Source organism: Sciurus vulgaris, assembly GCF_902686455.1.
Source record: "Sciurus vulgaris genome assembly, chromosome: 8".
NCBI lineage: Eukaryota > Metazoa > Chordata > Mammalia > Rodentia > Sciuridae > Sciurus > Sciurus vulgaris.
Genome location: NC_136468.1, coordinates 51,229,819 through 51,252,696, shown reverse-complemented (window position 1 = coordinate 51,252,696; position 22,878 = coordinate 51,229,819). Strand labels below are relative to the sequence as shown.

The following is a 22,878-nucleotide window of genomic DNA, read 5'->3' as shown; positions in this document are numbered from 1 at the left end:
GATATAAGAGTTTAGTGGTGAACAAGAGAGAGAAGGTAAGGAGTATGTATTTTAGTGAGGGAGGCAGGTAATACATGAGGAAGTAAGATAGAAATAGTGTTATAGTCTATGACGAAATAAAACAGGGTATCATGATAGAGAATGATGGGTGGAGGTGGTGGTGGTCAGGAGCTTGGAGGAATTAACATTTGAACTGAGATTTGAATGAGAGGAAGAAGCCTGCCTCATGGAAATTAGGGCAGTTGTATCATCGGTGAGTTTGAGGAACAGAATGAAGGCCTATGTAGTTGAGTTTGAGATGAGTTTGAAGAAGGAAGAAACTCGATCATAGGGAGCTTTACAGACGTTGTAAGTTTAGGTTTAATCCTAAGTACAATAGGAAGGCATCAGAAAGTTTTCTCTTGAAATCATTTCTAATAATTTATATTCATGTTGATGATCTTATATCAAATGTGGTCATACTTTACTTTTTTTAATAACTTGATAGTCAAGAAATTCAAATTGCTTAACTGCTGTTGCTGTGTTAAATATTTCAAATTGTTTTTAAAACCATAATTGATGCTGATTACTCCTAAAAATGTCAGACATATTTTTTTTGTGTGTGTGTGCGGTGCTGGGGATTGAACCCAGGGCCTTGTGCTTGCAAAGCAAGCACTCTACCAACTGAGCTATCTCCCCAGCCCTGTCAGACATAATTTAAATTTTATTAAAAAGCATTATTCAAAGAGGACCTGAATTTGAAGCACTGTTGTCAAAATGAACAACTTTTCTTAGTAAGAATTTTGTTTTCTCCACAAAAATACTTGCAATGGCATTTAGATACTCTCTCCTTGAAATTAACTAAACAAAGTGAAGAAAAACAAGTCTGTAAATTGTTCCCATTCATCATTACCAAGACACACCCCTTTATTGATGGAGGGTAGGTGGAGGGAAACTCAACAGAAGAAATAGCGCAGTGACTAACATAATGATAACACTGAAGAACAGTTTACCTATGCTTCAAATACTGCAGAGGCAACAAAGTACTCCTGCTCTCAGTATTAAGCTTAGTTGTTAGAGCAGTTATATCTCACTGAAACCAAAAGAAATGTGGCCGTTAAGAAGTTTTTAACTGAAAAGAAACAAATGAATAATTTTGGAGTATAATTACAGATTTTCAAAGAAGTCTTTTCAGCATTGGGATGCAGGAAAGGAGTGGCAGGAATGTTATAGATATTGGTTAATTATTGATGCTGGGAGAGGCCATAGATTGAAGTGTGTGTGTTTAAAACTAGATGTAAATAATGGAATTGAAAGAAATTTTGGAGCTTAGAAATTGCAAGAACCACAATGTCAGTTCTGTGAGTGCAGGGATCCTATCTACTATATGCCTAGTGCCTAGAATAATGTTTTTTTACATGGTCAGCAGTTAATAATTTTTTATGAATGGATGAATGAGGAGTGAATAAGGGGAAATAAACAAAGCCCTTTTATCAAGAATCATCAGTGAGTCAGGATAAGCCTTCATGTTAGGATGAAAATCAGAACAGCCTTTTTTTTTTTTTTTTTTTTTTTTTCAGTGATGGGATTGAACCCAGGACTTTGTACTTGCAAGGCAAGCACTCTACCAACTGAGCTATATCCTCAGCCCAGAACAGCTTTTGTTGCTTGCTATTTAGCATTGTTCTATAAGCCCTAACTATTCCAAAGATAGAGATACATGGCATAAATGGAGAGAAATAGTTAACTCACAGGTGTAATTAAGAAATTAAGAAAAATCTCTTAAGTAAATGAACCAAAAACCTAATATAAAATAAAAGGTCAAAATTAGCCAAAAAATATAGAACCAATATAAATAACATTAGAGTATTTTAATGAAAAGTACTTGAAAAATGAAAAATCTCATTTCTGAGTGGGCAGTTTTTAATATTATAACATGTCAGTTTATCTCTAGATTTATCCACAAAGTAGCTCTAATACAACTTAGAATGAAAGTTACAGAAATTTGACTTAACTGGTTTACAGTTCATCCAGAAGAGTAAATGTACAAGTAGAGCTGAGAATATTTTTTTTTTAAAGTAGAATGTATATAACATGATATGTGAAGGACAGTTTTTTGGTTTAAATATATCAATTTATGAGATATTGAAATGACTTGAACTATTAATTCAACAGTGTAGAATAGTATCAAGAATATATACATTCAAAGGTATATACATTCAAAGGAAGAAGGAAATAAAGAGCAAAAATAAGAGAACTTGTAGTAAATGAGAGAAAGTTTTCAAGAACTTTGGAGGTTTATTATTTGAAAAGATTATTTACAAATAGTAGACAAATCTCAAAAAATATCACGCAAAATCAAGAATGAAAATAAGGACTTAAGTATAGGTACCACAGAAATTTTAAAAATTCATAATTAATACCTTAAGTAATTTGTCAATAAATTTGAAAATGTAAGCAAACTAGATGGTGTTCTAGAAGAATATAAATTATCAGAACTAATGCAAATAGAAATGAATAAGCTAATAACCATCAAATAGAAATGAGTAAGTCCATAACCATTAAAGAGTTTGAAATAGTAGTCAGAAATTTTCCCATTTGCCTCATGTAAAACCAAAAATGCCAGACTAAGACCATTTTACAAGTGGATCTTATTATCTCTCCAAGAACAAATGTATTGCTTACTAAAAATAGGATTAAAGAGAGAATGGAGGAAGAAAGGAAAGAAGAAAAACAGAAGAAAGAAAAACCACCAAGTTCATCTTAGGATAATATTAATATGAAGACCTGATAGGGATGGTAAAGAAAATAAAATTATAGACTATTCTAACTCATGAGTGTGGTTGCAGAAATTCCAAATAAAATATTAGCAAGTTATGCCAAGAATAGACAAATAGTTAAACATTTGAAAAAAATTATGAAATTACATTCAAAGGAAGCAGGACAAAATCTACACTTAGCAGGACAAAATCCATATGATCACTTCAGTACATGCTGGAAATCCATAAAAAATTTGACAACTCATTTATAATTTTAAAAAAGCTTTAGGAAATCAGGAATAGCAGGGAAATTTTCTACTTATGCTGATTTTCATCAAAATGTTAGCACATAATACTTATGACGATGAAATTTAGACACATTCATAATTAAAATCAGGTATAGGACTAGGATACCCTCTGTCAACATTACTGTTGCAACATTATTTTGGAGGTTTTATGTGTGTGTGTGTGTGTGTGTGTAGTATATTTTAGTTGTCAACAAATTTTTTATTTTATTTGTGTGTGGTGCTGACTATCAAACCCGGGGCCTCATTCATGCCAGGCAAGTGTTCTACCACTGAGCCACAACTCCAGTCCCTTTTTTATAGTTTTTGGTGAATGTGTCATCAGTTCTTACAATATGACAAGAGTAAGAAATGAGAAAAATGCAAAGAGATCAGGTAAAACTTTAAACTCTAGATGAGAAGTTTTGAGTTTTTGTTAAGAAAATTGTAAAACATTGACCTGATTGTGTGGTATTACATGTCATATCTGTAGTGGAAAGATAGAAAAAGATCAGTTCTCGCTAAATTAATGTAGTTCCAGTCAAAATTCCAACAAGCTTTTTTATGGATCCTGAAATACTGATTCTCAAATTGATATGGAAAAGTAAATACCCCCAAAATACTCAAGACAATCCTAAAAAGTATTTATCTGGTATCAAGACTTATTACAAAATCATTATAAGTAATATGGTTTGATGCTGGGATAAATAAGTGAAATACAATGGAAAGCCCCAGATTCATATTCTTGTGAAAATTTAGCATGTGGCAAGGAAGGCCCTATAAATTGATGTTTATTTCACAATACTCATTGAACCTCTACTACATTCCAGGAACTGATAATACAACAGTGAATAAAATGATCAAGGAGGAAAGAAGTTTATATTTTAGAGGGTTTAGATAAACATTAGAAAATACAGACAAATATTTCTGGTGGTCTTAAGTGCTATGAATAAAATTAAAGTATAATAAGAAGAAAGAGATCTCCCTAAGTGTAGGTGCTGTTTTGCATAGGGTAGGTCAAGGAAGATTACTTTGGTGAGGTGATATTTAAGTAGAGACAAATGAAATTAAAGAACAAACCAAATTAGCAGGAGAAGCTTAGAGTAGTCACAATTGTTTTGGGAGAAAAAACAAAATTGTTTTGGGCACAATTGACTTTAGATACTAAAGGTTAGAAGTTAGGGAATTAGATCCTTATTGCTTTAGGAAAAAAACAGATTGGTTAAAGATGTACTCATAAGAAGAAAATAGAATCTTGGTGAGGATGTGGTGATACAAGTACTCACATAACCTACTCGTAGCATTGTAAATTAATACTATCATAAAAATAATTTGATCAAATCTAGTACAGTTAAAAACACACTATCTGTGACCTATAAGTTATATTTCTAGGTAGCTCTCAAAGTGTGGTCCCTAACTAGAAGCACATCATCACTTGGGAACAGGTTAGAATTCAAAGTTGTAAGCCCTACTTCAGACCTCCTGCATCAGAAACTGAGGAGATGGGGTTAGGTTCCTAAAGTAACCTATTTTTTTTTTAATATTTTTTTTGTCCTAGATGGACACAATACCTTTTATATTACTTATTTATTTCCTTATTGTGGTGCTGAGGATCGAACTCTAGGCCTCACACATGCAAGGCAAGAGCTTTACTACTAAGCCACAGCCCCAGCCCCTGAAGTAACCTATTTTAATAAGCGTTCCAAGTGATTCTGATGCATGTTACAGTTGAGAACCACTACATTAGAGAGAAATTAGCCCATTTATCTAAGTGCATGTATAAGAATTTAACAGCAGTATTTTTATTTAATATCCAAAAGTTAGAAATAAACCAATTTATCTCCTGAAAGGAAATGGACAAATGTTGGTATATTCATAATACCACAGTTGAAATGAATTAATCTGATGCCTACATGGTGCTTATTTGTTTTATTTGTTTGGGGCATTGAACCCGTTACTTACATGGAATGATACCAGAGGATATTGAATGAAAAAATAAATTTGTAAAATTAATATTGTTTGTATAAGCCCATAAAAATAGAAAACATACAGTACAGTGAGGATGCAAAATATACTGTGTTGAGAAGTGATAATGTAACAATTGGACTGGATTTATATCATATTTCTGATTATGGTGGCCTGTGAGGAAGGAGTAATAAGAACATAAAGTGTGTAGGGAGTAGGGGAATGAAAAGAAATAGACAAAATGTTACAGTACTTGTTAATTTGGGTTGTGAGTTTATTATTATTTACATATTTCTACATTTAAAATATTATTTTAAAGCCAGGCATGGTGGTGCATGCCTGGTAATTCCAGCTGTTTGGGAGGCTTAGGCAGGAGGATTCCAAGTTCAAGACCAACCTTGGCAACTTGGTAAGATCTTGCCTCAAAAATAAAAATAAAAAGGTCTGGAAATGTAGATCAGTGGTAGAGAGCACCCCTGTGTTCAATCCCTAGTGCCATGAAAACAAAATATTATTTTAAAATAAAAATCAAAGATAAATCATAAGCTATACCAAATATCAAAATTTGCTATAAAAATGATGTAATAAAAACATGCTGCTTTCCTTGAAAAAGAAGTAGCTCAGTGTAAATAAATGAAGAATGAGAAGAAAGAATGTCTTTGGTTCTTTTATATGAACTATATTTTTGAACTATAATTTATTTCTTTTGTAGTTAGCATATGCAAAGAAAATTAAATTATTTTATGGTAAATTATTTAAAATTTTCCTAATGTTTATATATTCACTTTAAGAACGACTTACGGCTCCAGATGGAAGCACAACGCTTCTGTCTTTCTCTAATTTATTCAACTCATGTGGATCAAGTTCGTGAATATATGGAAAATGAAAAAGATAAAGCTCTTTGCAGCCTCAAAGAGGAGCTTATTTCCGCTCAAGAGGAAAAAATCAGGAAACTTCAGAAAATGTACCAGTTAGAACTACAGAACATAAAAGCACAAGAAACAGGTAAATAGTTTCTGACTTATAATCATCATGAAACAAATAAGTATCACTTAAGAGTCCACCATTCCATACTTCTGTCCTTAGAACCCACAGGGGAAGGTGACTTGTGTATCTAAGTCCTAGTCTTATTCATGTAATCACTGGGTGTTCATTCCAAGTAATAGAGAAAGCTGAAATTACTGAATCATTTTCCCATTGGAAGTCACAGTCAATTGGGAAAGCATATATAAAACAAACCGAAAATTTCTGAAATGTAAGAATGGAGAGAGAAAGGAAAAGATTCTTGTGTTTCCTGGGAAGATGAGTAGGATGAGGGTTTGGGTAGGAAATTTAAGGAAGATTCTGGAGTCTTAAGCACTGAACTGTAAGTTCTCCATTTGGGAGAATTAGGAATTCAGATCATGTCAGAAAATAGTGATAGAGAAAGCTGGAGAGATTGGAAAGGAGCTTGATCAGGAAAAGCTTTAGGTACCCTGATGAAGCATGTTTATGTTTTATGCTATTGGTGATAAGACCTACTGCAGGATTTTAAATAGTGGGAGCAACATAATACATTTTTTATTTTAAGGTGATACCATTGGGATCAATTGGAGGGGATGAAATTGATGGGAAGACCAGACTAGACCAACTTTGGCAGTAATTCCAATAAATAATAAGATACTGAATTGAGTATGATGAAAAGTTAAGTTCAAAAGTTAGTTAGGCTCCAGTTGATAGTTAATGTTAGCAGAAATTATGACTGTCCCTAAATATCTAGCTTAGGTAACTGGAGTGTGATTCTAGTCATAAAAAGGAGCATATTTGTGAGAAAAATAATAAATTCAGTTTTAAATATATTGAGTTAAGAATAGAATATTTGTTGATTTTGAAAAAAAGGTTGAAAATAGAAGTCTAAAATAGGAGAAAAATTTAGGCTTGAGATAAACATTTAGAATGAACATGAATGTCAAGGACAAGAATGAGATACCCTGGGGAACTAGAGAGTGAGCTAAAAGACCAAGATGACATTGTGGGAAGCAACACTGTTAAGGGACCATAAGATGGATGGAGAAACCGTAAACACATTAGTGGCAATTACTGTTTTTCCTTTCATAATTACTTGGCCAGTTAACTAGACTTCCTGTGTTCAAGGTATCTCTAGGCCTTCACTTTTGCCCTTAGGAATGAGTTTTACCATTGGAATTGCTTTGTTGAACAATAGAATTTCAAGGATCTCAAGTAAGAATATTAGGCTTTTTCATTTTAGGAGTTCGTTGAGTTGGAATATAGTAATTTTTTAAGTTTTTTTTAATTTTATTGATATCCTCCTCAGATAGTCTGTCCACCATTTGTCATATTGCAAGTTAACTATTGGCTCTTTTAATTAGCAATAAAGTTAGTTTAGTGACTAACTACCAGCATTTTTAAAAAATAAAAGAGTAGAGCCAGATAGGAAACATTGGAGTGCTTCGCATATAGACAGGTAGATAGATGTTTATCTTTCTTTCTCTCGGTTATGCTACGGATTGAACCCAGTGCCTTGTGCATGCTAGGCAGTCCTTATACCACTGAGCTGTACCCTTAACCCAAAAGAGTAAATACTGATTTGTGAAGTTTTTGTTTCAGTTTTACATAGATGTATATTATATATATATATATATATAATATGTATATATGAGATATATTTCTTGTAATTGGTTATAGCTTTAAAGTTTGAAAGACACTACTTTATACCACTTTGTAGAATGAAATTGAAAATCTTACCAATTATCTGAGATAGTTAACATTGACCAATAGGAAATAACTTTGAAAGAAATAAGGAATTTAAAACCAGTCTTACTGCAAGGAAGCTTTAGGTGAAACATAGGTTAAATATGGTAGTACTTATATATGTGAATTGAATGTCTTCAACAGTATCCGTTTCATTAGGTGATGAAGCAAAGTCTTTACAAATGCTTATTGGAAGACTTCAGAAGGCCGTGTCTGAAGAATGTTCTTATATTTCAAAGGTAGGAAATTACTTAAGCAATTTTGGATAATAGGTACTAAATTCTGAGTTGCTACTAATTTGATGAGCAGAACCATCGAGCCTATTTTCCCACCTGTCTTACTCTAGAACTGCACTTAGAAAATAGTCCTGATTTGTTTGTGTTTGTGGTGCTAGAGATAGAACCCAGGGACTCACACATGCTAGGTAAGCATTCTACCACTAAACTACATCCCCAGCTCCTATTCCTGAGTTTTTAAACTCAAAATGAACCTGCAGGTTTTTCCTGATGATCAGTTTGAAACAAAGAAATTCAGGGCTATTGATATGGCTCAGTAGTTGAGCACTGGCCTAGCAATGTGTGAGGCCCTCAGTTTAATCCCCAGTACCTCAAAAAGAAGGAGAAAAAATTCAGATAAATTTATCTCACCAATAGAATAGACTTCAAATCATTGATGTTGCCATGGAGGAGCTACTTAATCTTTGCAAGTCCCAGTTTTTTTACTTGTTTTTGGGTGATCGAGTTTTCTCAAACCAATTCTAATGTGATAAAATTTGTATCTTACAGGCTATGCTGAAAATTTAATAAACTCAATTACTAACTGACAGAATTATTTAACTTTTAAGCACATTTCAAGAAATAGTAGCAATAAACAATTTGGTTTTTAAAACTAAGAGTTGTTGCTTGTTCTTTCCAGTTGAATTAGGGGCAAAGGTAAAACTTACTTGGAGGGCTTATCAAATGATTATGGGGCGTGAGTTGTTTTAAATGACAGAGTTGTCTATTGCTTAGGAGAACAATCAGAAAAATGTGTAAGGTGTCTTGTTTGTGTGGGTACAAACCACAGAAAGCTACTCTGATATTTTTTAGAAAAGTGTCTGAATGTAATCTCCAACTTTATGTAATTTCTCTAGAAGTCACAGACTTTTTTCTAATAATTTCTGAACTTCTGTCCTTGTCCCATTGTGTATTTTCAAGGGTTATTGATAAAATAAGTGTTACATTATGGATACAGAGATAATATCAAAATACGATCTAAGCTAGGGAGAGGTAAATTAAAATATAAGATTTATTATTAGAAAGAAACGAAAAAAAATTTTTTTGCGTTAAAGATTATCATCTTTTCCTGATCTAAGAAGAGTTTCAAGTAGAAAAATATTTAGACTTAATTATTTCTTCTGCAGATTGATGTGGTGTAGGGAAAAGGAGTGAGTTTCTTTTTTGTCCATGACATTTTGACCATCTTTTATATCAAGGAGGATAATATTTAATGATATTTAGAGGCAGAAGTTAAAATTGTAATTTCTTGAAATATTCAATTTTGTTAAACAGACTTTAAGTGATACAGTTGGTGAACATTTTATTCCTACTTTAAAATGTGATGGGAATGTAGAGGAGAAAGAAAATTCTGGTCTTTACACCTCTGGAAATCATGTATCAGAATTACAAGATTATAGATATGAAGTTCAAGGTAATGAAAACTTTCTACACTATTAAATAATATTTAATTTTCTTAAATCAATTGATGATAAACTGTTACCTCTGATTATGATTTAATCACTCAGCCAAGTTGAGTATTTTAGCTTAGTATCTTGTCCTCTTTTCGTATTCATGAATCTTATATTTAATGTGTACTTTTTAATTTTTATGAGTGCAATAATTGTGCTGTGATAATTGAAACAGTCTACAAGTTTCCTTGTTTATCTTCTATTCCTCTACTTCCAACTTTTTCCTCATTCTAATTCTCTCCTTTATCATTTTTACCATAGATCCTAATCTTGAAAAATTATTGTTTAATAAGTTTATGTCAGTGGTTTGTTATTTTTAAAAGAATAAGGAGAAAATCAAGAAATAATAGGTAAATAATAAAAGTATTTCTCAATATAAATCTGGCATTAGCTTAACAAATTACCTCACTTTTTTTTATGTTCCTTCATAGATAACATTTCCTAACCCTGCCCATTTGTATGAATTATTAAAAAGCTATAAATTAATGAATAACAAAATAAATTAGCATATTTTAATATTAATTTTTCAGGTTAGCTTTGTAGTAGGAATTTCACATTAAAGAAATTTTTTCTTGGTTACTAAAATATGAGATTTATTTCTAGTAGATGGGTTCCTTAAAATTATAAATAGATGAATAATAATTATTCAGATATAATCCTTTGTAGTAGAGTGAAATTATTATTATAATTGTTTGTTTATCATCTAGACTTTCAAGAAAACATGCAAACCCTTCTAAACAAAGTAGCAGAAGAATACAACAAACTTTCAGTACTCCAGACACGTTTGAGCAAGGTCTGTGAGATGGAAAATGTATCATGTAATATTTGTATTTATTGTATTACCTGCTGTTCTGTGAGCTACTTTATAATCCAAGAATTTCTAAAATAAGTGAATATGAAAAAGGAGATTAGTAAAAGTAATATATATTTTCATATTTATAGTAAAGCATTTCTATCAATAAGCTGAGGAAACTTCTGTAAGTTGAAAAATATTTAACCCCTGGGAGAGTTTTTGACATAATGATAAAGTAAAATATATATAAGACATCAAGTTGTAAACTATGTGAAACAATTGCATTTAATTTTGTGTATAATTTATTTTTAAATGTGGTAATTGTAATTGAAATTGGGCCTTACACATGCTAAGCAATCACTGTACCTGAGTTACATTCCCAGTCCCCTACATATAACATTTTAAAGCAATGGGTCTGTCTTTGTGTTTATAGAAGATTAGATTTAGCACATAGCCACACACACACACACACACACACACACACACACAGGGTTTTGTCAATTTTATTCTCAAGCAGTTCATTTGAAAATATGTTCATAGAAAAGTAGGTGAGATAATATATATGGCAAATATAATTCATTAGCTGTATCAGAAAAAAATAATTTAAAACACATATTGGCAAGGATAAGTGTTGAAAATCTCATGTTGCAGAAAACATCTAGAAAGATCTTCATACTCGTTTATTTTGAATACTTTCTGGTGTTTAGTTCTATGTAGATATTTAGGCCACTATGAAAGAATTAACTGATAGAAACTGAAAGACATATTGCTGATGAGAGATGTTTTATCGAAAATCATCTCTTCTTTCTCCTCTTCCTTCTCCTCCCCCTCCTTTTTGTCTCCCTCTCCGTCTCCCTTTCTTCCTTCCTTTTCCTCCAGTTGAGCACATTCTTATCACCTTTTCCTAGAATCTATAAACATACCTCCAGTATCTTATAGATAATTAAGTGAGCAAGTAGATAGGTAAAAAAAACTTTAACTCCACATTTCTTTACAATTATAATTTTATACTTCCCTTCTTAACTTTTCAAAATCATTGCACCATTGTCTTACTAATACCCTTGGCAGATTAGTTTTTCTGTTTCCCTTATCCAGCCTCCAGAGATCCTTCTTTTTGGCTTATCTCTGCATTTCTGAGGGCTGGCTGCTAAGAAAATTAGTTGGTGATTTGGTTTGGTAACAGTACAAAATCTTGATTTCTGACCTCAAATGGACCCTTAGAGTCTCTTAGCAATGTTTAAAAATACTCATTCATCTTCTTATAGTCCTCTCCACATAAGAATTATAATTTTACCCAAGTTACATATTCCACTTTTATTTCCTATTTTTCTTCTTAGGTGATCTTTTCCCCAATTTCTCTGTATCACAACTAGCTACCCTTAGACCACATGTATTTTTTTTCAAATACCCTAACTTATTTTCATTCTGCCCCAGAAGTAGTTATTCCTTTACATAACCAGGGGTATTTTATTTCCTGTGCTTTAATATCCATTTCCATCTCATCTCTAAGGTTGATAATTTTGTTCCTTCCCTCTTTTCTGTTTTTAGCCTCTCTTTCTCAGTTTTTCTACATTTCTGTTTTAGTCAGCTATTTTGCTGCTATAACTAAATGACCTGACCATCACAACTATAGAGGAGGAAGAGTTTATTTGAGAGCTCATGGTTTCAGAGGTCTGTCTTAGTCCATAGAAGGCTGGCTCTATTCCTCGAGGCTCAAGGTGAGGCAGAACATCATGGTGGAAGAGTGTGGCAGAGGGAAGCAGCTTGCATCATCAGGAAGCAGAGAGAGAGTCTCCACTCTCCAGATACAAAATATATACCCCAAAGCCACACCCCAATTCCAGTCTCCTCCACCCACACTCTACCACTTCAGTTAATCCCATCAGGGCTTAATTCACTGATTGGGTTATGACTTTTATAATCCGATCGTTTCTCCTCTGAACCTTCCTGCATTGTCTCACATGATCTTTTGGGAGACACCTCACATCCAGACTATAACAATTTCTGTCCCCTTTCCCTTGCACATTCTTGAAATCTCTTCCTCTCAGTCTGATATCTCCCTTAATCTTTGGTTCTCATTCTTCTTTGTGGTTAGATGCTTGAAAAGAATGAAATATAACCAGATTTTCCCATCTCCTTATTTCTTGCTCTCTCTTCTATTCTCTGTAAATGAAATCCTAACTTACTCTCCACTGAATTTTCCTTAGCAGTCACCACTGAATTCTCAGTTATCAAATTTCTTTTCTTGACTATAATATTTGCTGCTTCCTGAGGCCAATTTTTTTTCTTAGTTGATGGAACTTTTTAAGCCTCTAGCATGGACTTTGCCCACCCTGTTTCTAATTACCAAGAATCTGTGATCCTCTTATTTCTCTGTGTGCCACTCTTATATAGCTCCCAGATGCCTATGTTTAGGTCAGTGTGTTCACATTCCATTGCTGTGATGAAATACTTGAGTAAATCAACTTAGGAAGAGAGTTTTTTATCTTGTCTCCTGGTTTCAGCCCATGGTGACATGGCCCTATTGATTGGGCATGTGGTGGTATAGTACAGCATTTAGGGAGTAGATAATGGAAAGGGGCTTTTTACCTCATGGCAGCCAGGAAGTAAAGAGAAAGGAAGGGGCTGGGGCCCCAATATTCCTTTCAGGAACAAGACCCCCTATGACCTAGGTCCCACTTCCTAAAGATTTCACCACCACCTAGTAGCCCCATAAGCTGGGGACTGAACCTTTCACGTATGTGCCTTTGGAGGTCATTCAAGATCCAAACTGTAGTGTCCGTCCTTACTTCTGAGCTACAGTCTTATCTCTAATTGGATATCTCCTCTCAGAAGAGATATGTCTCAGTCAGCATATTAAAATTTGAGTTTATTAATTTCTTAAACTAGCTTCTCTTTTTTCAACTTTGAAAAATGACATTCAACCAGAAACCGGGGGTCCTCTTCCCGACTCCTGATATTCCACAATACTAAATTATACTCTGGAATTCAAAAGAAATGAAAGACACCTACCTAATTCTCATTAGTTATCAAGCCAAAACTTTTACTTGTTAATTATGTGTTGGTTTTTTTCTTTGTATTAGGAATAAAGCAATGTACAATGTAAACAAAATCACTAGACTGAAGAAATTTATAAATTGATGCCACTTATAAACTAATTAAATAATGTGATATATGTTTGTAAAATAGTTGCCCAAGGCAACATCTACTAAATGTTTAAAAGAAAAATGTAGATGAGTTCTTTTGGAATTAAGTAAATACGTAGATGAGTATAGGCTGAAATAATTTTAAGTAACATTTCTTAGAAGAAGTAAGACTTGATTTGGACCATGAATGATGTGTATGTTTGGATAAAGAAGGGGGAGAAAAATGGCCTTCCAGACTGGAGAGATAATTTGACCAGTCTTGAAAATGGAAGGGTGCTTTATTTGGGATTTGGTGATTGAAAGAATAATGGACCCTAAGATTCAAGAGGATAGATTATAAAAAAAAACTTTGAATGCTAGGCTGAACTTTTGTCTTATAGACATTAGCTAATGAACATTTGTGATCATAGAGCTGCATATTATGAAGTTGAACTTTTAGGGACATTAATGTGATGGCGGGGGTAGGTAGAAAAGAAGAGGAGGCCAGGCACAGTGGTGCACCCCTGTAATTCCAGCAACTCCAGAGGCTGAATCAGGAGGATCACAAGTTCAAAGCCAGCCTCAGCAGCTTCGTAAGGCCCTAAGCAACTTAGTAATACCCTGTATCTAAATAAAAAATTAAAAAGGACTGGGAATGTGGCTCAGTGGTTAAGCATTCCTGGGTAAGAAGGGATGGTTTATAAGATAATTTAGGGAAGAATCTAAAGGATTTTATAGTTGGTAAGAAGAAAAAAAAGCTAGGAGGCCAAGATGTGTGTGTGTGTGTGTGTGTGTGTGTGTGTGTGTGTGTGTGTGTGTGTGTGTTTCATTCCTTTATTTACAAAACTTAGGCCTTAGATGTCGATATAACAAGGCACAAACTATGGGTCTTTTGGGAATCTTGGAGTACCCCAGGTTCAGTAATCTGATAGGAAGATGCGTAGAAATCAACATCTTTAGATTTATTAATAGCTAAGTGTACAATGCAAAATCTGCTTTGGAAAGGTACATGGGATAAAGTCAAGAGGAAAGAAAGCACATACTTTCTCTCCCAGTGGAGTCACAGGACACACTTCAATTCCTCCAGCAACAAGTTTGGCAATATGTGCAAAGTGTTGCCTACCAGGGAAGCTCACCTAAACTTAGGATTCTACAGTTTTCTGTCTTATACAGGCCCCTCTGCCTAGCACATACCAAAACCTATACTTTCAAAAGGAAAGTGTATTCAGCACAAATCATAGTATGTGCACAGTCTGGGCATAGTAAGCCATGTTTACCATTTAGGCAAGCTCTTATATTAGCATAGGGATAATAACCTTTTATAAAAGATCCAGAATGTATATAGAAATCTAATATATTTTCATAGAATAGAAAAACATAAAGTTAAATTTGAGGATTTTCCTCCCATGTTATAGTTTGGATTTTTTTCTTTGTAACATTTCTTTATTGGCTTCTAACAAATCAGCTTCAGTACCCTGGCCAACATAGTTTTTTCCTCCCCTTATGGAAGCATAGGGCATCTTCACAATAGTATCTAGGATTCCCTAAAACCCAAGGTACTAGGACTGGAATAATGGTGGAGACCCTCTTTCAGCAGAGGTCATGATTTTAAAAAGTTCTTACCTTTTGCAGTGCTTGCCATTAAACCACTCTCTGCCTCTCCTCAACATTGTATTATTCATAAATTTTTTCAAACTTCTAAATGTGTCTTCATCTTCACTCAATAAAGTCCTATAAGTCCTAGTAAAAATAAAGATCATTGCCCATGCCCTTCCTCATTCTGGATATGAAAGAGAGATATTAGCCACACTCATCCCTTATGAAATGTCTGGATGTAATTCAGATAATTGGTAAATAAACAAATACTTTCATGTTGACAGTATGTCTACATTTCTAAAATAAAAGGTTTTTTTAATTGATAAAAGTAATTTGTGTTTATGGAAAATTGTGTTCTTTTAATAAATACCAAGAAGTAAAGAAAATTTACTTGTAATTATCAAACATAGCCACTTGTTAGCATTTTGCTTAAAATGAAATATACATTTACACATATGTCTTAGTAATTATATTTAAGTATCCTTCATCCACCCTTGAATTTATGCTAATAATTATAAATACATAAATGTATTTCTCTGCATCTTTTAAGTCCACAATAAGTGTAATTATTTAGTAGAATTATTATAATGAGTGTTTTTGTTAAAGGGGAACTGAAATTTACTGAGAGTGTTCAGAAATAGCGATATTTTGAAGAATATTTTTAAGAGTAGAAACGTAAAAATAAATGGTATAGGACTGGGGGTATAGCTCAGTTGGTAGAGTGCTTGCCTCAAAAGCACAAGGCCCTGGGTTCAATTCCCAGCATTGCAAATAAAAAAAAATAAAAATAAAAAATAAATGGTATAAGATTAGTGTGAATTGTCATATTTTGCTTTTTAATTTAGTTTTCTGATGAATTTGGAGTGACACAGGAAACAAACATGGTTAAGTTGCTGGAAAAACAATACCAAGAGCGATTAGAAGAAGAAGTGGCTAAGGTAAGTTTATAGTTTATCTGAAAGATTTTCTTGGTTTATTGTTTCTTTTAATTGTCAAAAAAAACCCAGATTTTATTGATGGTATGCACTTTGTCTTTATTTGTAAATTTCATATATAGTCCATCAAATAGTCATGTAACAGTATCAACTATAATTACTGCTTCATAGAATGTTCTGTGGTTTTTTTCATTGAGAGGAACATTTTTTTCTTGATGTAAAATAGTAATTAGAAATTTTTCAGAATGCTGTAAATCTTTATGTATGTGTTACATTGTGGATAGATACCACGTGAAAGAGTTTGGCCTTCTAAAAGTTAGGGAAAAGTTAGGAAGAGAGAAGGTGGTTGGTCCTCTATGTGTTACCTTTGCCTAGCTCCACCCAGAGAAATTATTATGATGTTAGATATAAATACAGATACTGATGGACGATTACCACTGAACGTTGTAACTCATGGCTAAGTGAGGAGTTTTATAAATGTGAATTGTAGCTACTATGCCCAGAGTTATTCTTTTCAATGTTTGAATATCAACTGTATAACCTAGTCTACTCTTATGGTTCCATTTTGGTTGTCTTTGTATTTCTTTTCAAAACACACATACCCACTTCCATTTTAATACTGAAGCTGTTGAATTTTGAATTTGTTTGCCTGTTTGTTTTTTATAATATTCCAACTCTTCCAACGTAACAGTCCCAGTGGAGAACATACTCTTTTTTTTCTTATTTGTTATTTTTAGATATGCAATACAGTGGAGTATAATTTGACATATATACAAAATGGAATGTAACGTATTCTAATTAGGATTCCATTATTGCGGGTATCCATGATATCATATTTCAATGGTGGTGTATTCATATTTGAACATAGGAAATTTATGTCCCGTTCATACTACTGCCTTTCCTGTTCCCATCTCCAACCCTTCCCTTCATTCCCCTTTGTCTGATCCACTGAACTTCGACCCCCACTCCTTGTTGTAGCATCTGCATGTCAGAGAGAACATTCGGCTATTGGTTTGGGGGGATTGGCTTATTTCACTTAGCATGATTATCTCCAGATCCATCCATTTACTGGCAAACGTCATCCTTTTTTATGACTGAGTAATGTTCTGTTGTATGTGTGTATACGTATATATATGTATATATCACATTTTCTTTATCCATTCATCTGTTGAAGGGCATCTAGGTGGGTTCCATAGCTTAGCTGCTGTGAATTGAACTGCTGTAAACATTGATGTGGCTGTAGCATGGTAGTTAAAGGTACACTCGTACATTGCTGGTGGGACTGCAAATTGGTGCCCCACTCTGGAAAGCAGTATAGAGAATGTGTGTTTTTAAAGGGGGAGCATTGATAGAATATAAAGGAAAAACATAAGAAATTAGGGAAAGCATAAATTAGATAAGGAGATCAAGACCCAAGAAAACATCTGGACCATGAGACCTTAGTCATATATTATGTCTGAGTGAAATGTACAGTTCCAGTTCCTAGATTATCAGAGTGAAAAAAGTAAGGCACCATCATTTTTATATAGCTTCCATTATCTGGGTCTTAGAGAAATGCAAGTTTTCTACTTAGCTTCTTGTCAATTTCTCCAGTGTTCTATCAAATTATCAGTGTGGTAATTACCATGAGATTTGGTATTGTGTATATCATATTTTAAATTCTTATTATTCTGGATTACTAGATTTGTTACCTTAGGAAAGTTAAGTTCTGAATCTTGTTTCCCTATGGGTTAAAAGAGGAGAATAATAGGAATAATAGTAGGCAAGGAATTAACTATAAGCACAGTTGGTATCATGGTATTTTGTTAGTATAGTGAAGGGAAGGGAGAGAAAAATAAGATGGAGCAAGTCTGAATTATTAGTTTCCAGACCACAGAGTTCTTACATTTATTTCCATCATTCATTTCTAATCTAAATGCAAATGCAAAAGAAAGTGATAGCAACTTTTGAAAATTTCAACAGCTTCCCTTGTGGCCTAGCATATAGTCAGGTTTTTGTTGTTGTTTATAGTTATTTTTATTGAGATATAATTTACAAAATACGAAATTCACCAATTATAAAAGCAAAGTTTTATGAGTTTTAATGAATGTTTAATGGTTCTAATACCTTATACCACAGCGAGCTATAAAGAGACTCATTTTAATCACCCCCAAGTTTTCTCATTCCCCTTTGGAGACAACTCCTTCCATTTATATATTGCTGGATTCTGTTTATTCATATTTTGTCAAGGATATGTATGTCTGTGTCCATGAGAAATTTTATCTGTAGTTATTTTATTTGCTGTAATGGGAATTGAATGCAAGGTTACTCCAGCACTGAACTATGTCCCCAGTCCTTTTTTAAATTTTGAGATGGATTATTGCTGAGTTGCCCAGACTGATCTGGAACTTGTGGTCCTCCTGCCTCATCCTTCAGAGTAGCTGGAATTACAGGCAGTCAACATTATGCCCAGCTATCATTTTATTTTCTTGTAATGTCTTTTTTTTTAATTTGTTCTAATTAGTTGTACATGACAGTAGAATACATTAATGCATTTTGATAGATGATACATAACTAGAGTGTAATTCGATACCAGGATAATGCTGACCTCATAAAATGTTGAAATATATTATTGCTTCCTTCTCTGTTTTCTGGAGGAATTTATGTAGAATTGATATTATTTAAGTTCTTATAGAATTCCTAAAATACCTGTCCTAAGAGGGACTAAAATAAACAGGGATTCAGGTTTGTAATTGTAGTAGAAAACAGATGAGATTGAAATGTATAACCATATTTACCAGTCCATACAAATCCAGTGTTCCACTTCAGGAAATTTATTGTGAAGAAATAACAAAGGTATGTACAATTATATAATTATAAGATTTCATGACAGTGGTGTTTAAATAGCGTAAGAATGGAATCGGGGTAAATGTCCAATAATTGAAAATTGATTGAATAAATATACATCTGTGTAATATGAAACTTTGAACCCATTAGAAATTGTATAGAAATGTGTTATATGATTCAAAAAGATATTTACTATAAATAAGGTATAAAAAACGTATTATAATTTTAGTCTGATCACATTTTTTGTAGGAAATGCTTATCCGTATCAATTCATATATATATGTAAAGAAGAAGAAGAACATTTGTTTACTAACGTGTTATGGTGAATTTTCTTGGAAGGAAGAAAAATAAAGACTTATTTTCTTGTTTTTGTATTGAGCATTTTTTGCTATTGAAGTTAGAAAAATATATACTTGTGTTTAATTTTAAAAGGCAGTCAGTAAAACACTTTGAGGTTAAATTCATTGAAAAATAGCCTCTCTCTGTATCACTTTATCAGAGGATTTATTTTTGTTTAAACCTATGAGGGCAGGCTTTTTTCTAATTCATGTAATTTTGAGTAAAAACCCACTTTTTTAAAATTCTAACCCTTTTTTGTTTCTTTAGGTCATCGTGTCAATGAGCATAGCATTTGCTCAACAAACTGAACTATCTAGACTGTCAAAGGAAAAAGAAAATACTGCATCATCAAAACAATCACTTACTTTCTATCCACAAAAAGAAAAACATTATTTTAATGAAAGTAAATTATCTCAGGGTCAGTTTGATCACCAGATTTCTGAGGCAATGGCCATGAAATTTACAGAAGATTTTAAACCACTTAGTAAAGAGTTAGGAGAAGATGAAGAAGTTCTCTTATCAAACAGTGATCATCTTGATGATATACTAGAGTCAGAGGTTCACAAATTGGCTATTTCAGAAGAAATGTCCTACGAAGACAAAAAATTTATAGTTAGAGAATCTGTAAGTATGGTTCTTTGCATACAAAAAAGAAAAACTTATTAAAAAGTAGTGACTTTTCTTCAGTCTGAAAATAGTAGCAATAATGCTGCTTAATAGAGAAGGAAAGTATCAATTCCACTCTTGGCTTAGATTCATATATTAATGTAATTTACTAATTATAAGGTATATGGTTACGTGAAACAATATTAAGTATAAAACAAGTCAATCATAGTATTCTTCGTTGTCTTATGGACATTGTACATGTTAAAATCTCATTGTAAGTTATACCTGCATTAATTTTGTTTCAACTAATTCAAGATTAATTATGCTATAACTCTGCAATATCTGTAACCAAAAGATTTGCTCAATTAAATATAAGAGCATTTAAGGAAATTGCTACCTATTTAAGAAGACTATTCAAAGCATCTTACTATCTCCATACTAATTCTTTTTTCTTGTTAGCTGAAGATATGTTACCTCAACTAATTGCTGCCTTTATCAGAAAACAATAAATCCTTCTTTTAATTAAGAAAAATACTTCTTTTAAAAAAGTGATTTTTACTTTTGTTTAATAAAAAAACTAAAATTCAGGTGCTATATGGTGTTAATAGAATTGCTTTCATGTTTAATTAAAATATCATTGTTGACAAATTGCCATAAAATGTGTTATGGCTGAATTTTTTGCTTGCTTTTTCATTATTAAAGATTCATAGTGAGATGTTGGTATCAAGCATGGATGCTTCTAGACAGCTCATAGCAAATGAAGAACAGTTAGAAGACATGAGGCAGGAACTTGTACGACAATACGAAGAACACCAACAGGCCACAGAACTAATAAGGCAAGCGCACATGCAACAAATGGAGAGACAGCGAGAGGATCAGGAACAGCTACAAGAAGAGATTAAGAGACTTAATAGACAGTTAGCCCAGGTATGGAATTTAGAGTCTCTTTCTCCTCAATTGAAATAACAGTATTTTTTATGTGACTTTTTTTTAAAAAGTCAAAATTATTTTACCTAGATATGAATAAGTTATAAATATGTAACACCAGGAAGGTCCTGGGATCAGCTAAATTTAGATTGTGTTAGGCACACCTAACTCAACTGTATAATGTGCATTATCATTTTGTTTAACTGCCTTTCAGGCACTGGAAGCATGGCTACAAGATTAATTAAAATTTTTTTTTTTTTTTTACTGACCATATATAGCTGAGGGTCTTTGACAGTTTGGGAAATATTATACTGGAGTACTTGAGTATATAGCTGCTGTCATTCACTTTATCTATATTCATTAATAGTTCTGTGAGTCCACCAATTAGCTTCTCCATGGTTTATCTTTATCTATCTTTAATCCATCTTTTTAATCATGAATGGAAATCTTCTGAAGTAGTCTCTTTCTGGAACTATCTCCAGGAAACATCTCTTTTTGATTAGAGAAATTCAAATTTATATCACATTCTTATCCCTTTCTTGTCTAAATTTAAATATTCCATGGTATTTGGGATCTGTATTCTTGTCAACTACTGTATAAAATATACTCACAAAATTATTGCAGAAAAGCAAGAAATATTTACATGAAAGTTCTTATGAAAACAAATTTATTGAATTTAATATTGAAAACTAAAACTAAAAAGAATGCTTAACATAAATGCTTCTCTTTTAAATATAAAATAATAGGAAAATTGGTATTTGAGAATATATCATTTGGAAAAATCAGTTTTGCTTTTCTTCATTGCATTTTGTGAATTCAGACTTCTAAAATTTCAATGCAAAATTGACATAAAAATAGTACTTGAACTATACAACTTCCTGGATATTTAAATTTTGCATTGAACTTCGTATATGCCTTTTAACCCCTAATAATGGAATATGAATCACAGATAGAATTAATGTTCTCTTGGTCCCAGGAGGTTAAAAGAAATCTGCTTGATGTTTCTGCTTTTTACCTCTATCGCAAACAATATTCTCTTATGACCTTTTTTCTTATTTAGAGGTCCTCACTAGATAATGAAAACCTGGTTTCAGAGAGAGAAAGGGTGCTTTTAGAGGAACTGGAAGCACTCAAGCAGCTGTCTTTAGCTGGAAGAGAGAAGCTGTGTTGTGAGCTGCGCAACAGCAGTACGCAAACACAGGTAGTATGGACTTTGGTGCATTTAGGAACAGTGGATCAACAATGCAATAGGATTTGTTTGTCTTTATTGTTGGTGTGAGATGTATTTTTATAGGTACTAAGTTTAACATGTTGGTAAGCACTTACATGTAAGGTAGGTGGAGTCAAAGTCCTTGCTTTCTATTTAAGATAATTTGAATCTGGCATTGCTGTAGCAGCAACTGATGTTTCACCAAGAAGCAACCTAACAACGTTTTTTTTATCACACTGTATAGCATGTATTAGTTTGAACCATTAAAATGTTTTTCATCTCTGCACTAGAATATTTTACCTTTTATTGATAATGCTGATCTCTTGATAAAATGTAGTTAAATATTATTTCAAGCAGTATCTACTTTGTGCACAGAAGTTTCTGTTTCACGTCATATCAATAAAGAAGAATGACATGCTGTTTCTAAGATGACAGGTTTTCTTTCTGTCTTGTCCTCTCTGCCTTTGCACAAACTTAAACAGAATGAAAACGAAAGCCCATGGGAGGCTGAAGAACAAATGTTGACAGAAAAGGAATTGGACAGAACACCTGAAGATGTTCCTCCTGATATTCTCTCCAATGAAAGGTATATGAAACGTGTATTTTTTCAGTGCAAAGTCAATTAAAATGGTTGTTAAAATGTAATAAACCCTATTCATCCATATTTATATCTTGTACATGTATATTATCTTAAAAATACTGTGTATGAAAGATGTCCATATATGTGTAGTATGTAAAAGGATTATCCATTTTTGGTCATTCAATTATAAATTTTAAAATCTTTTTATCTACTAAAATTTTTAATTGGTTATTCATTATAAACTTGACTTTAAATGTTTATTATTATTTGGACATCAGACCTTTCTTGATTAATTTTATTCTTAATGCTGTTTTGTAACCTAAAAAGAAAAAAAAAATTCTACCTGTGAGCTTATTTCTTTTTTCCTTCTTCAGTGTTTGGGCATGGATTCAGTGTAAACTATTCTCTGGTTTGTTTATGTTGAGAAAAAATATTACTGTATATGTAAATATTCAACATTTAGTTTCTTTCATGCTT

At 32.7% G+C, this 22,878-nt stretch overlaps 1 protein-coding gene across 1 annotated transcript in view; it reads left to right on the top strand.

Moving 5' to 3' along the window:
• AKAP9 (A-kinase anchoring protein 9) overlaps positions 1–22,878 on the top strand; it is a 119,726-nt gene that overhangs the window by 34,756 nt on the left and 62,092 nt on the right. The window contains 9 exon segments of the mRNA XM_079152064.1: positions 5,779–5,992; positions 7,898–7,977; positions 9,289–9,427; positions 10,172–10,257; positions 15,824–15,916; positions 19,346–19,702; positions 20,387–20,611; positions 21,672–21,812; positions 22,304–22,407. Coding sequence (XP_079008190.1) covers positions 5,779–5,992; positions 7,898–7,977; positions 9,289–9,427; positions 10,172–10,257; positions 15,824–15,916; positions 19,346–19,702; positions 20,387–20,611; positions 21,672–21,812; positions 22,304–22,407 — 1,439 coding nt within the window.